Source organism: Squalius cephalus (assembly GCF_949319135.1).
Source record: "Squalius cephalus genome assembly, chromosome: 7".
NCBI lineage: Eukaryota > Metazoa > Chordata > Actinopteri > Cypriniformes > Leuciscidae > Squalius > Squalius cephalus.
Genome location: NC_137128.1, coordinates 37,506,150 through 37,521,140, shown reverse-complemented (window position 1 = coordinate 37,521,140; position 14,991 = coordinate 37,506,150). Strand labels below are relative to the sequence as shown.

The 14,991-nt window shown below is 37.0% G+C and overlaps 1 protein-coding gene across 1 annotated transcript in view; it reads left to right on the top strand.

The window, feature by feature from the left end:
• kcnq3 (potassium voltage-gated channel, KQT-like subfamily, member 3) overlaps positions 1–5,357 on the top strand; it is a 42,501-nt gene extending 37,144 nt beyond the window's left edge. Inside the window, exons 10-15 of the mRNA XM_079875362.1 lie at positions 1,473–1,708; positions 2,139–2,244; positions 2,890–3,021; positions 3,192–3,287; positions 3,494–3,578; positions 3,655–5,357. Coding sequence (XP_079731488.1) covers positions 1,473–1,708; positions 2,139–2,244; positions 2,890–3,021; positions 3,192–3,287; positions 3,494–3,578; positions 3,655–4,197 — 1,198 coding nt within the window. The 3' untranslated portion in view covers positions 4,198–5,357. The remainder of the gene's footprint in view (positions 1–1,472; positions 1,709–2,138; positions 2,245–2,889; positions 3,022–3,191; positions 3,288–3,493; positions 3,579–3,654) is intronic.
• The last annotated feature ends 9,634 nt before the right edge of the window (positions 5,358–14,991 follow it).

Genomic DNA, 14,991 nt, shown 5'->3' with positions numbered 1-14,991 from the left:
ACACACACACACACACACACACACACACACACACACACACACACACACACACACACACACACAAATAGCTGGGAAACCTGCAGCCTGACATTATCAATGACCTACTAAAACAAGTCCGAAATGGAGAAACTGGATCATACACGCACTGTTAAGTAGCTCTTGATATTTTGCTCCATTCATTCGTTCATGTGAAATCTATGCGTTGATTCTCTTCCTGTCTGTTCTCAAGCTTTCACTGCTTTTCTGTATGTCTGATAAGCTCCTGTCTACAACAACAACACGCACACACATACTGTAAACACACAGAGTCATTTTTCAATCATTAAAACCCTCTCAGAGAGTTTGAATCGAGTGTAGACAGATTGTGTTTTGTGTGTGTGTGTGGGAAAGTGTTGTATCAGTAACTGGTTGGTAATCAGCTGTAATTGTGGAGCATTTTAAGATTTTTCAGTCCCTCTCACCACTTCAATCTTCTTCTTTTCACTGTACTCAAGAGATACTGTGTGTGCTGCAGTGCAAAGTCTGTATATGTTTGTGTGTGTGTGTGTGTGTGTCCATCCTTGGGGACCCTTCACAGTAGAATGCCCTGCGTTGTTTCTTTGGAAGGGTTTAGTTTCTCCTGCAGGTAGAGTTTGTGTGTGTGTGTGTGTGTGTGCAGGGCCGCATTAAGACAGATGCTCTTATAGGGTCCTGCACACCTATGCATAGACCTACTGCTTACATACACACTTATATTAAACTAGAAAAGTAAAGTTTGTCAAGATAAACTTTGATGTTTGCTCAACAGCCTCAACGGCCCACTTAATTTAAAGATCTAATAACCATCACAGGTGACTTTATACACTAATGTTCAAAAGTCTGGGGTCTGTAAGATTTTTTAATGTTTTTGAAAGAAGGATTTTATGCTCACCAAGGCTGCATTTATTTGATCAAAAATACAGTAAAAACAGTAATAATCTTATAATAATAGTATTACAATTTAAAATAACTGTTTCCTATTTTAATATATTTTTAAATGCATTTCATTCCTGCAATGATGATTTGCTGCTCAGAAACATTTCTTATTATTACCAATGTTGAAAACAGTTGTGCTGCTTAATATTTTTGTGCAACATTTTTTCAGGATTCTTTGATGAAAAGAAAGCTCAAAAGAAGCATTTATTTGAATTTTATTTGATGTGAAATTATAAACATATTCACTATTAATCAATTTAATGCAGCCTTGCTAAATAAAATACTTTTTTTTTTACTTTTGAAAAATGTAAACTGTATATCAATGGAAATATTTTTTATTTTGTCATTTTTAACTAGACCTGTACTTTACGACGCTATCATCATCATCATCATCATCCATTCCTCTCCCATTTTTGACTTCAAACAGAGAAAGAGACTGTTTTGTCTTTTGAGAACACTCAATTAGAATTACAAAATGATAAGGTCATTCATCATCTGTTATTTTGTCTTTTCATCAGTCAGAAATTGAGTTTGTTGGAACGCGTGCGGCTGTCGACGCCGAGACCATCAACAGTAAGAGCCCGTGTGATGATGCCCGCTGCGAATCCTGAAAGCGTGTCGGGGAACTGCGGGCCGGCGGAGGCGATTGAGGAGAGTCCATCAAAAGAGGGCAAACCAGCAGGGTTCAGTAACAGAGAGCGATTCAGAACGGCTTTCAGAATGAAGGCCTACTCCCTGAGACAGAGCTCAGAGGGTATGACACACACACACACACACACACACACACACACACACACACACACACACACACACACACACACACACACACACACACACACACACACAAATGACATGTTCCTGATTTCAAATACTCAAGATGCATCTTTAAAAGCTGAACTTCTTTAAAGTAATAAACTTCTAGAAAAAAACAGTACCAGTGGACATGTAAACACACACACACTTGTACAGTTAATATGCATACACAATACACACACACACACACACACACACACACACACACACACACACACACACACACACAAACAAACACAAACACACACACACACACGTATACACAAACTTAGAAATATGTACACTATAATAATAGATTAAATACATACAGTAAGTATAGTAGGCACTCACACAATGATTGAATCTGACCTGGTTTTGGTGTTTGATTGTAGATACAGGTGGTCTTCCTGACCCCACCCCTGAGGAGAAGGGCTTCCCACCTGACATACTGTTGGAGGAGATGATTCCAACTCTCAAATTAGTAATAAGAGCACTGCGGTACTATCATTTTATTTTTCTACTGCTAAACAGTCCAAGTGTACACTACCGTTCAAAAGTTTAGGGCCAGTAAGATTTTTCTTTGAAAGAATTTAGTATTTTTATTCAGCAAGAATGCATTAAATTGATTTTGTTTGGGATCACTATACTTATTTTCTAAAATGACAGTAAAGACATTAATAATGTTACAAAATATTTCTATTTCAAATAAATACTGTATTGTTCTTTTGAACTTTCTATTCATTAAGAATCCTGAAACAAAACGATCACTTTTTTTAAATGATACAAATTTTTTCATATTCACCAAATCATCATATTCGGATGATGTACTGTATCATGTGACACTGAAGACTTTCAGAAAATTCAGCTTTTACATTACAGGTTAAAATATATTCAAATAGGTCAAGGTCAAGGTCACTTTTATTTATATAGCACCCTAAAACAATATTACTGCTGACCAAATAGAAAACAGTTATTTTAAATTGTAATAATATGTCACAACACTTAAAACTTTTGAACAGCAGTGTACATGCAAACACTATCACTTTATATATATGTATATTTTAACAGATATTTCAACTACTCTGGCTAAACTCAAGATTTTAGAATAAAAAAAAAAAGTTCTCATTTGTGTTTGTGTTGAAGGATCATAATGTTCCTGTTGAGTAAGAAGCGTTTTAAGGAGACTCTGAGGCCGTATGATGTAAAGGATGTGATTGAGCAGTATTCTGCAGGACATCTGGACATGCTTACCAGAATCAAATATCTACAGACACGGTAACACACACACATTAAAACATACTCATATTTTTAAAGAAATATTCTATATATATATATTTTTTTTTTCATTTCAAATTATTCACTTGCGTCATTTAAACTGAAATATATATTCTTATTTTTATTTTGTGTAAAAAACAATCTAATATTTGTTTTTGTTTCATCTTCAGAATAGATCTGATTCTGACACCTGGACCGCCTCTCACTCCAAAACACAAGAAACCCCAGAAACCACCTTTTCCGTACCCCTCCCAGCAGTCACCTAGGTAAAATCACACCTTAAGATATATTTAGAGATTCATCAATCCCTGACATGCAAATCCTCCAGCCACATGTTATTAAACATGCCATAAATCCATGTTATGCATTATGGCCTATATTGATGCTGAATTTCAGATTTTTTAAAAATTTATATTTAGTCAAATGAAGTAGATATAACCGCTCTCATAACCGCTGTGTCTTTTCTTCTCAGACATGAGTCATATCTTGCCAAGGCAAGCCTGCCAGATCCTGAAGACCAAAGCATGATGGGTAGATTTGTGCGAGTTGAGAGACAGGTACTCACTCACTCTGACAGCTCGTTGTGTGGCCTAATGAATTGTTTGGCTAAACTTTGTCGCACCACCCTCACAGGTGGAAGACATGGAGAAGAAACTGGATTTCCTGGTGGATATGCATATGCAACATGACGTCACGGGCCCCGGCCACATGACCATGGAGCGCTGCGACCCCACGTTGACCGTCAGCGTCGCAGGCGACCGCGTGTTCTGCAGCTACGGCCCGCCGCTGCACAGTGCACCGTATTACACGCAGTCTAACACGCACCCACTGAGACCAACCGTCCTGCCCATCAGCCCACTGCCAAGCCACTCCCCGTCCTCCAACGTCAACCAATCAGGAGGCCACAGGGTGGGCACGCCGCTGTCGCTGTTGTCGGTCACTCACGAGGAGCTGGAACGTTCGCCCAGCGGATTCAGCATCTCCGCTGAGAAAGAGGAGGTCACGGGCAAGGCCTCGGGGTTAACGACGGGGTCGAGCTGGGGTCGCGACCGCCGATATTTAGCGGAGGGCGAGACGGATACAGACTCTGATCCCTTTACCCCCAGCGGACCCATTCCACCCTCGTCCACCGGAGACGGGTTCCAATCCGATGGAGCGTGGGGAACACCACCCTAAAGACACACACACTCTTTATAAAGACTACAGACTTGTACAGCACAAATGACACATAAAGACAGACATAATACTCGTCATATCTAAATATGTATCCACTTCACGCTTTACCCCTGCAAAGTCGGGCTGCACGATATATTGAAATAAAATTGATATCGCAATATGGTTTAGTGCGATTTTCAAATCACACACACATCGATTTAATTAAATAAATACACATGCTACCGGCGCAAGAGTGGCACTGCTCATCTACACGCGTGCAGCTTATGCTACAGTGATTCACTGGACCACGAGCTGCCTGCGTGAAAACTGCAGTTTCACTCTGAAACCGGCAGGGCATACATCTACTTACCAGCAACCTGTCAAAAATAAAAACTTGATGGTTTACATTTAAAAACAAAGAAATTAAGACGTAAATATTAGTATTGTAATTTTACAGCGACAAAGAAAAAAAAATTAAAGTCGCCATGAAATCAAAATTGACAAATCTTATTTTTTATGGAATATTGCAGTATTTATTATAAATGATTTATCTGTGCACATCATTATTTTTCATGTGACTCATAATCTTTAATCAGAATAACTCCCCTCCCTCTTGCAGGGACATCGCTTCTCTGATGATGTGTTTAATGGCATGAGGGCGGGACAATAACCTGTCACTCACATGACATCACAGCAAAACCAACCATCAAGTCCAGCCCTACATTTTTTAGGATTTATTTCACTCGGATATATATCACAACAGGGAAGAAAAATATTTCGCAACTTCTGTTTCATGCCGACTTTAATTTTACGGTTACAAAAAATATCTATTTTTATTAAATGGTCGATTTCTTATTTTACAGTACAACAGTTACAATATACTTGTTTAATATATTATTTAATAATAATCACAGAAAAAAACACAATTATTTTTATTATTTTATACTGATTTTCGAAACAGTGGGAATGTGCCCTATGCAAACACAAGTGGAAAGATATATTTTTAAACTTACTTACTGAAAGCTGTTTGTGTTATTGTACAGAGTAAACCACTCAAATTTAAAAAGAAATCCTAAATCGTTCAGCCCTAAAAGGAAACATTTTCCAGCTTTTTAAATAATTTTTATTTTGCACTCATTCTAGAATGAATCATTCTTTCCAAATATAGCTATTAAAGTCATTTGGTGAACATTCCTATGTTGTAATTCTTTCATATTGCAACATAGAGCAGAAAAAGCAAATATCGCAATGTCAGTTTTTTCCAATATCGTGCAGCCCTACTGCAAAGCAAAGAGCACTGCATGGAATGCATGCGTTTTATCTCTAGTGGTAGACACTGCACTTGGCAGATCGAGACTGTGTGGTTGTATTTGACTGGGAACTTTAAGGGAGGAGAACACAACAGATGCTATGCCATTTTTGTAAACATTTATTTTTCTATTTACATATCTTTTCATATGCATGGACTGCATGATTCATCCACGGAGCAGCTAAATGTATCGACGTCTCCTCCGGTTTGCACTTGCTTTCATTTTGAATACTTCGGTTTGAGGAGAGATCGCGCTAGCTTCTTTCTCTGCACACCTTGAGCTTGTTTTTAGTTCCCTTCGCAGATTGTACAAATCTTTTTACTCTGGTCAGCATGAACTGCACTCTGGGATATTGCATATTTTCCGCAGAATGAACGTCGCCACTAGCTCTTTAAGGACCAAAAGCAAAGCCTCAGTTATGAATTCCTCAAGTGTCTGGCCTTAATCCAACCAATGAGCACATCCCATCTGTGAGCGGCACATCAAACTGCCAGCTCAAAGAATATTGACACTGTAACGTAGGACCAACTTTCCCATTGTAACCACAGCTTTCTTAGGGTAAACCTACATCCATCACACAAATCATTCCAGGGAAAGACAGGACTTGACTGTGGGAACTTAGCAAACCTTACCCTTAGACAGCAGAATTATTTTTTAACTCTGATCAGCTTATCTGTCAAATGACAGTAATTAATAGTCACACTTACTGAATGCAAGTTTACTCCAAAACAAATACATAGGTATCCTGCGTAAATTCACTGTTCAAATGTAATTTTACATTTAATCAATTTAATCAATGTCAGTTCTTCCCCAGGTCAAGTGTTATTTAGTATCACTGAGATACTATTATAGTTTTTATTAATATTTTTAAATTGTTTTTATTTTTCTATTTTTATTTTAGTTTTTATTTCAGTTTTAGTTGTTTTCGTATATTAAGTAAATGAAAATGAGAAATGTTGCCTTTGCAACTAGCTGAAATAAAATAAGTTTTTATATATTTTATTTCAAGCAACAAAAATGTTTTTTTATGGTTTTAGTTTTAACTATAACAACCCTGCCCCAAGATTATGGGTTATGCATATCTACTTCCCTTTAATATCTAATTATTTTTAATTTATTTATTTTACAATTGACAGTGTATAAATTTAATATCACTGTTTTTTTTAGTCTCCAATCAACCGAGTATGTCTAGATTTAGATCAATTAAAAGCGGATTAATCTGAGGTTCAGGTCATTTGTCAAGTCCAGTGTGAATTAAGTCGAACAGCTGGTTGTGTTGTTCCAGTCAGTGTTGTCATAATTTCCATCTACATCATTTGAAATCGTTTTATTCACCATCTCATTCACCTGAACAAGTAGTTCTGACTCAAGGGACTTGATGCTCAGTAAATCTCCTTAAATTGCACAAATGTGAAATAATGCAACACATTAATTTAGGGTTTGAGAGATAATTAGTACATAAATATAGTAGCAGCTGTAAATCTGTAACAATCAAGACTATGAATTCAGAGAACAAAAGCCATAATATGGAAATGAACAACTATTCTCAATGCATTTACATTTGTTCATCTGCCGTTTATGGGCTTTTCTCTTTGTTCATTGTCTTTACTGTTCTTTCCTTCTCTGTTTTTCTGCCAGCTAAAAGCCTGGGGTTATGATGAGGTCAAGGCAGTAATATGAGATTTAGTGTGATGTTTGATGCTTAAAGAGATAGTTCATCTATTGAAAATGTGACTTACTTTCTTCTGTGGACAAAAAAGAAGATATTTTGTCCAAAATAAGAATGTTTTTGTATTTTGTATTTCATACAATGAAAATCCAAAACTATGGAGCCATGCGGGAATCATGAATTAAAGGGATAGTTCACCCAAAAATGAAAATTCTGTCAGTACTTACTCTCCCTCATGTTGTTTCAACCCCGTAAGGCTTTCGTTCATCTTTGGAACACAAATGAAATTTTTTTTGATGAAATCTTAGAGCTGGCTCACTCCTTCATAGGCTGCCAGCCCAGAAAAGTTAGTAAAGACATCGTTAAAATAGTCCAAGTGACTACAGTGGCTCAAGTTTATCAAGCGACGAGAATACCCCCCAAAAATCTCTTCTCTTCCATGTCATTCTCCTAAGCTGTTGACGTAGTGTAACAGCGCAGCGTTTCTGGGTTGTACGTCAGAACGTGGGCTCACTATAACCTATGTTCTGACGTGCAACCCAGAAGCGCTGCGCTGTTACACTACGTGAACTCACACAGGCCCACACAGAAGAAAATGAATAGTTGAATAAAGTTGTTATTTTGGGTTTTTTTTGCACACAAAAAGTATTCTCGTCGGTTGATAAACTTAAGGTTGAGCCACTGTAGTCACTTGGACTATTTTAACAATGTCTTTACTAACTTTTCTGGGCTGGCAGATATTGATTACCTATCAGCCTATGAAGGAGTGAGCCAAATTTCATCAAAAATATCTTAATTTGTGTTCCGAAGATGAACGAAAATCTAACGGGGTTGGAACAACATGAGGGAGAGTAATTACTGACAGAATTTTCATTTTTGGGTGAACTAACCCTTTAACCATTCTTTCCCCTGACTTACTAATACGTCAGCACTTTTTACTAATTCATTCCCTAATTTTAAGTAAATCATACACAATATAATAATTTGATCCCTCGTTTTACTAAAACTTGGCCACGTTGTAATAATTCGTTCTCTTGTTTTAGTTAAATCAAAACGAGGGACCAAATGAATAAGTCTTGGGAACAAATTCTTAATTTGTGGCCACGACTGAACTAAAACGAGTGAACGATTTCTTAATTCGTGGCCATGATATATATTTTTGTCTGCATGTCATGTGCAGGGCTCTGTACAAAACAGACATTTTTCAAAATATTTTTTTTTTCGTGCTCTGCGTAAGAAATGATGTCGTACAAATTGTAATGTGACATGATTTAAATGATGACAGAATTTTCATATTTGGTGAACTATCCCTTTAAATGTCCTGTAAATCTGCGATCATGTGACTTAACCCTGCCGCTCATTATCATCTCAGACTAAACACTGGCATCAATTCTTAAATTGTCCATGTCATGTCGTAATTACCATAGTTAGATGACGAACTGTGACGCACATCCTTATTTTGCCAAGTTAGACGCGTTCCTGAGTCAGCATATTTTGTTGATCTTGGAACAACATTCCTGTCTGAAAATCCCTACCCCAAACCTAACCCTACCCATAACTTATCCCTAAAATCAGAGGGAAATGATAGGGGAATGACACTAATGTAGAAGCACCAAACCCTGGTTGAAGTCCTAAACTTAACATAGACTCTAAACTTGCCCTCAAATCTGATTGGTTGATTGGAATGTTGTTCCAGGATCAACTGCTTTGTTGAACATGATGTACTTGGCGAAATCAAGTTCTGCACCTGTGACGTTCTACTCTGAGATGTTCACGTACTTGGACAACACTATTAATGCCAAAAATGTATCTGCAGAGGTCATGTGGTACAAGTCGGAGCTCTCAGAAATTCTGAGTTTACAAGTTGTACTTTGCGAGTTCTACAAGGACGTGAATGCTTTTTACAAGTCAGAATCACGTAATTCCGACATTTTGTGCACGCACCTAAACTCATATGTTCGTGATCTCAAACTAAACACTGCAATCTATTTTAAACTAGTCTCTAAACACAGGTGTCCACTGTTAACACACTGTTAGCATCATAAACTAAACCTCTCAGTCACTTATCAGTCTAATAAACTGCCCATTTTTATCTCTTCATTTTATCTCAGACTAAAAACGGTCAATTATTATCTCAGAACAAATACGGCTGCCCATTATTATTATTATTATTACCTAACTGCAATGACTGCTATCTATTCTGATGTACACAGAGACACTGCTGTTTATTGTTTGTGCCTTGGCCTTTTAGAGCACCAGTCCCTCTCTGCCGCTCATTTCGTTCTCTCCATCATGAATCAAACCTGCCATCATTTTGCTTTTTAGGCCATCCATAATCGTTTTGCTCTCAGTGGTATCAGTAATGCATCTGTTCATTTTACTAGGACCTATTCGGTTGTGTAATTTCCTTTTAAAGACCTGACAAAAGATGTTTTAGTTCTCTCTTCTTTTTGGTTTCAGATGAAATTATTTCACACTAGTGGCCTTCTAAGCTCTTATATTCATTCCAGTTTTGAATAATAATCTTTATTTACATTCTGGCCAAGGCCAGTTTTAATAGTTTAATTTGATGAGATAATATGCAAATGTTATGATGAACTTGATTTTTTATGTTAAATCTTCAAATTGCACCAGTTAGTAATAAAGTATATTAAAATAAATGTTGCTGTTTGTTCTTGTTTAATTAGAAGTAGTTTATGTATCTAAACAATGACCATGTGAAGTATTTCATTACAATTTGAAATAACTGTTTTCTATTTGAATATATTTTAAAATGTTATTTATTCCTGTGTTGGTAAAGCTGAATTTTCATCATCATTACTCCAGTGTCACATGATCCTTCAGAAATGCTGATTTGCTGCTCAAGAAACTAATATATATATATATATATATATAGTACTATCAATCAATTAAAAAAAATAAAATAATAATTACACATTTTTCTGTAATTAATCGCAAGTAATCGCACCTAACATTAAAATTAAACATTAAAAATGTAAATATTTTTATATTGTAATAATTTCACAGATAATTTCCAAATTAATGTAGAAACAACATATAAGAAAAAACAACATAAGACATCATATTTTGAATATTTTATCTAACAGGTAGGAAATAGGCCTATACAGAAATTGAATAAATTATCAAACATTTCACAGTTTTCACTGCATAAATTATCATTTTAATATAGACTAATCCTCATTAAAGCTACAAAAGTTATTCAGACAAGAGCAGCGAGTAATTTTCTCTGACTCATATCCGATGTCCTCACAACTCTTTACGGTCATTTTAGACTTTAACTCATTTAAGACTTGCTTACGAGGATACTCGACAAAGCTGGCATTTTGACATACTTTTGTGTTTTTGTCCGTTCAAGCGCGAAAGAGAACTCAATGTAATGCGGCCGACGTGTGAAGCGGCTTTCTGTGTGCATGAGTCCTGTGTGTGTCTGTCACACAGACAGGAGATACACAGAGAGTATGCAAATACAGTTCTTTTTGCTTGAATAGCAGTTTAATAGCAGTTGAACGAATGATAGCATGATCATATACTGTAGTGCAGCCAATATATATATATATATATATATATATATATATACAGTGAGGAAAATAAGTATTTGAACACCCTGCTATTTTGCAAGTTCTCCCACTTAGAAATCATGGAGGGGTCTGAAATTGTCATCGTTGGTGCATGTCCACTGTGAGAGACATAATCTAAAAAAAAAAATCCAGAAATCACAATGTATGATTTTTTAACTATTTATTTGTATGATACAGCTGCAAATAAATATTTGAACACCTGAGAAAATCAATGTTAATATTTGGTACAGTAGCCTTTGTTTGCAATTACAGAGGTCAAACGTTTCCTGTAGTTTTTTACCAGGTTTGCACACACTGCAGGAGGGATTTTGGCCCACTCCTCCACACAGATCTTCTCTAGATCAGTCAGGTTTCTGGGCTGTCGCTGAGAAACACGGAGTTTGAGCTCCCTCCAAAGATTCTCTATTGGGTTTAGGTCTGGAGACTGGCTAGGCCACGCCAGAACCTTGATATGCTTCTTACAGAGCCACTCCTTGGTTATCCTGGCTGTGTGCTTCGGGTCATTGTCATGTTGGAAGACCCAGCCTCGACCCATCTTCAATGCTCTAACTGAGGGAAGGAGGTTGTTCCCCAAAATCTCACAATACATGGCCCCGGTCATCCTCTCCTTAATACAGTGCAGTCGCCCTGTCCCATGTGCAGAAAAACACCCCCAAAGCATGATGCTACCACCCCCATGCTTCACAGTAGGGATGGTGTTCTTGGGATGGTACTCATCATTCTTCTTCCTCCAAACACGTTTAGTGGAATTATGACCAAAGAGTTCTATTTTGGTCTCATCTGACCACATGATTTTCTCCCATGACTCCTCTGGATCATCCAAATGGTCATTGGCAAACTTAAGACGGGCCTTGACATGTGCTGGTTTAAGCAGGGGAACCTTCCGTGCCATGCATGATTTCAAACCATGACGTCTTAGTGTATTACCAACAGTAACCTTGGAAACGGTGGTCCCAGCTCTTTTCAGGTCATTGACCAGCTCCTCCCGTGTAGTTCTGGGCTGATTTCTCACCTTTCTTAGGATCATTGAGACCCCACGAGGTGAGATCTTGCATCGAGCCCCAGTCCGAGGGAGATTGACAGTCATGTTTAGCTTCTTCCATTTTCTAATGATTGCTCCAACAGTGGACCTTTTTTTCACCAAGCTGCTTGGCAGTTTCCCCGTAGCCCTTTCCAGCCTTGTGGAGGTGTACAATTTTGTCTCTAGTGTCTTTGGACAGCTCTTTGGTCTTGGCCATGTTAGTAGTTGGATTCTTACTGATTGTATGGGGTGGACAGGTGTCGTTATGCAGATAACGACCTCAAACAGGTACATCTAATTTAGGATAATAAATGGAGTGGAGGTGGACATTTTAAAGGCAGACTAACAGGTCTTTGAGGGTCAGAATTCTAGCTGATAGACAGGTGTTCAAATACTTATTTGCAGCTGTATCATACAAATAAATAGTTAAAAAATCCTACATTGTGATTTCTGGATTTTTTTTTTAGATTATGTCTCTCACAGTGGACATGCACCTACGATGACATTTTCAGACCCCTCCATGATTTCTAAGTGGGCGAACTTGCAAAATAGCAGGGTGTTCAAATACTTATTTTCCTCACTGTATATATATATATATATATATATATATATATATATATATATATATATATATATAAATTAAGTGAAAGTAAATTAAAATTAAAAACAGTAATGGGATTAAGTAACATGCCTTACTTGTAACATGTGACACCCAGTATTGATAATGAACACCAAAGAGCCTGAATTCAGAGTGCAGTAGAGTTACGATAGCAGAATATAGGTGGAAATATTGTGCTGGACACAAGTAGAGGGGTTGTTGTGGGAATGGCCCGCTGCCTGGTTCTTGGTCTCCAGGACAACAGAGTTTCCCAGGCCTTGCTCTGTCCCAGACACCATACGCTGCCAAACAAGACAGAGTGCATGAGAAGAGCGGGTTAGCATATACAAGACATGTGATTTTCATATTTAAAGAGAGGCCAAAAGTGTGCGCAAGTGTCAAATTCAGGTAGAGAGACAAGCTACATCTGTAAGTGCAAAACAGGCAATGCTATAATTTGGTCAAATGTCTACACAACTATAGTGAAACGCCAAACACTGGCTCTTTAGGATGTTGGAAATGATTCTAAATCACATTTGTATAATAACAACTGCATCTATGAAATGTATGTACCAGTATGCATGTGTGTGTGTGTTACATTTAGCAGGAGGGAGAGAATCTATATCTGTGAGAGTTTCTTTGTGTGTGTGTGAGAGAAAGAGAGAACGATTCTATATCTGTGAGAGTATCTGTGTGTGTGTGTGCTGGTTTGAGAGCAGGTCCTCTGTGTTTGCCAGCTGAGCTCAGGTGACACACTGGAGGGCTATTACAGCCTGCTGCCCTCTCCGGGGACCATGATGCCCTGCTGGTTCTGTGTGTGAGTGTGTGAGAGACAGCGGACAGCGAGCAGACGGCTGTCTGTGTCCTGCAGCGTCTGCGTCTCTCTTCTGCAGGTGAGTGTGGGGTTTTTATTTAGTTCACACTCTTCCTCACACACTCGGCGTTTCAGCTCATGCACTTTGAATATTTAGCTATTGCTAATGTTGTACACCTGCTTTTTTATTCTGTATTTGTTTTACTATTTCTATATTTGTATTTTTTATGATTAATGAAATTTTAGTTTGGATGAATAATTCTGTCTTTGTGGAAATTTTCAGATTAGATAAATGCTGTTAATTTATCTTTGTATATATATTTTTTTTTTTTTTGCACTGAATTAGTGTAGTCCTACTACATTTGACATGTATTTATTCATTTATTTTCAACTTTTTTATTTTTAAAAGAGTTAAGGAAAAGGTTAAGAGTTAAGGAAAGGTTAAGGGAAAATGATTTCACAAATTTGTTGAAGGTAAATGTCTGCGTTCAGACCAACTTTACACAGAAAAATAATCATGTTTATAAGAAACTTCTTATATAAGAAAAATATTACTCTCTCCCCCCCTCTCTCTCTTCATCTGTCAATTCTCTCTCTCTCTCTCTCTCTCTCTCAGTTTGTGTTGTAATTACAGCAGGCGTCATTAAAAAGACAAAATCTGATGGACTTACTGAAAGATTAAACATTCTGACTGTAACTTTTCCACACTAGCGTTAAAAGGATTTTTGTAGCTAAATTTCTCTAGAGGATTGAGCTGGTGCTGTTGTGCCGTTACTAATGAGGTCTTTCATCTTTAATGTTATTTGCTCATTTTAACTTGTGAACATCATGATCTGTGTAGAGAGCTAGTGAAGAGCCGCTGATAGAGGCTAATTGAGTTTGCGGTGACTGATCTACTCTCTGTGGAAATTAATTAGAATTGTCAAATCTTGTCACACTTGGCAAACAAAGAGCCTTGAGCTTTATTCCACAAATTCACATGCATGTCCACACCAGAGTCAGAAATCAACCAGGACTCAGGGCAAAAATAGAAGAAGCAACAAAAAAAAAAATATATAAATTTTTTCTGATCATTTCATTCCACTTTCATTAATTTCTGAAAACTATTTTTAAAATATATTGTAGCAGTCGTTTTTGTCTTAGCATATCTTCTGCATAATTTATAGCTATTTCGTACTTGGTGTTGAATGTTTGATGTATTATTATTTTATATTATTACAAAAAATATATGCCGGCTTAAAGGTAAAAAAATGCCAAGAAATGTTATTTTTATTATAGTTTTGTTCAGATTTTGAATTAGCTTTTATTCTTATATTTTTAGTTTTCATCTTTATTTTAGTTTAATTTCTAATAATTCTGTTATGTGCTTTTGTCATATATATTGCTATATAGGTTTCATTTTTAGTTAGTTTTCATTTTTACTTATTTTCAGTAAATCATTGTATTGCTTCAACTTACACCAGTAACTTTGTAACTTTTATCCCTCTAGTGGTTAAAAAACAAAACTGCATGCATTTTGCGGAAGATCATTATTTTGGTTGTGCTTCGGCTCTGCGTGACTGTGCGGATGAAAATGACCCTTTAGATAGGCTAATGCTTTAAAATGAACTCTGTTAGAGAGCTATATCGTTTCAATAAATACCTTACTCACCTGTTGAGTCATAAAATCACAATTTCTGCGCCTTAAAGCCAAGCCAGTGTTGTTTCTCTTTTTTACAAGCTCTGTCGCGTTCTCTTTTTGCCAGCAGACTCTCCTCTGTTCTGTTTTAGTTTTTAACTGGTGCTAATTCCCCGGAGGTTTGAG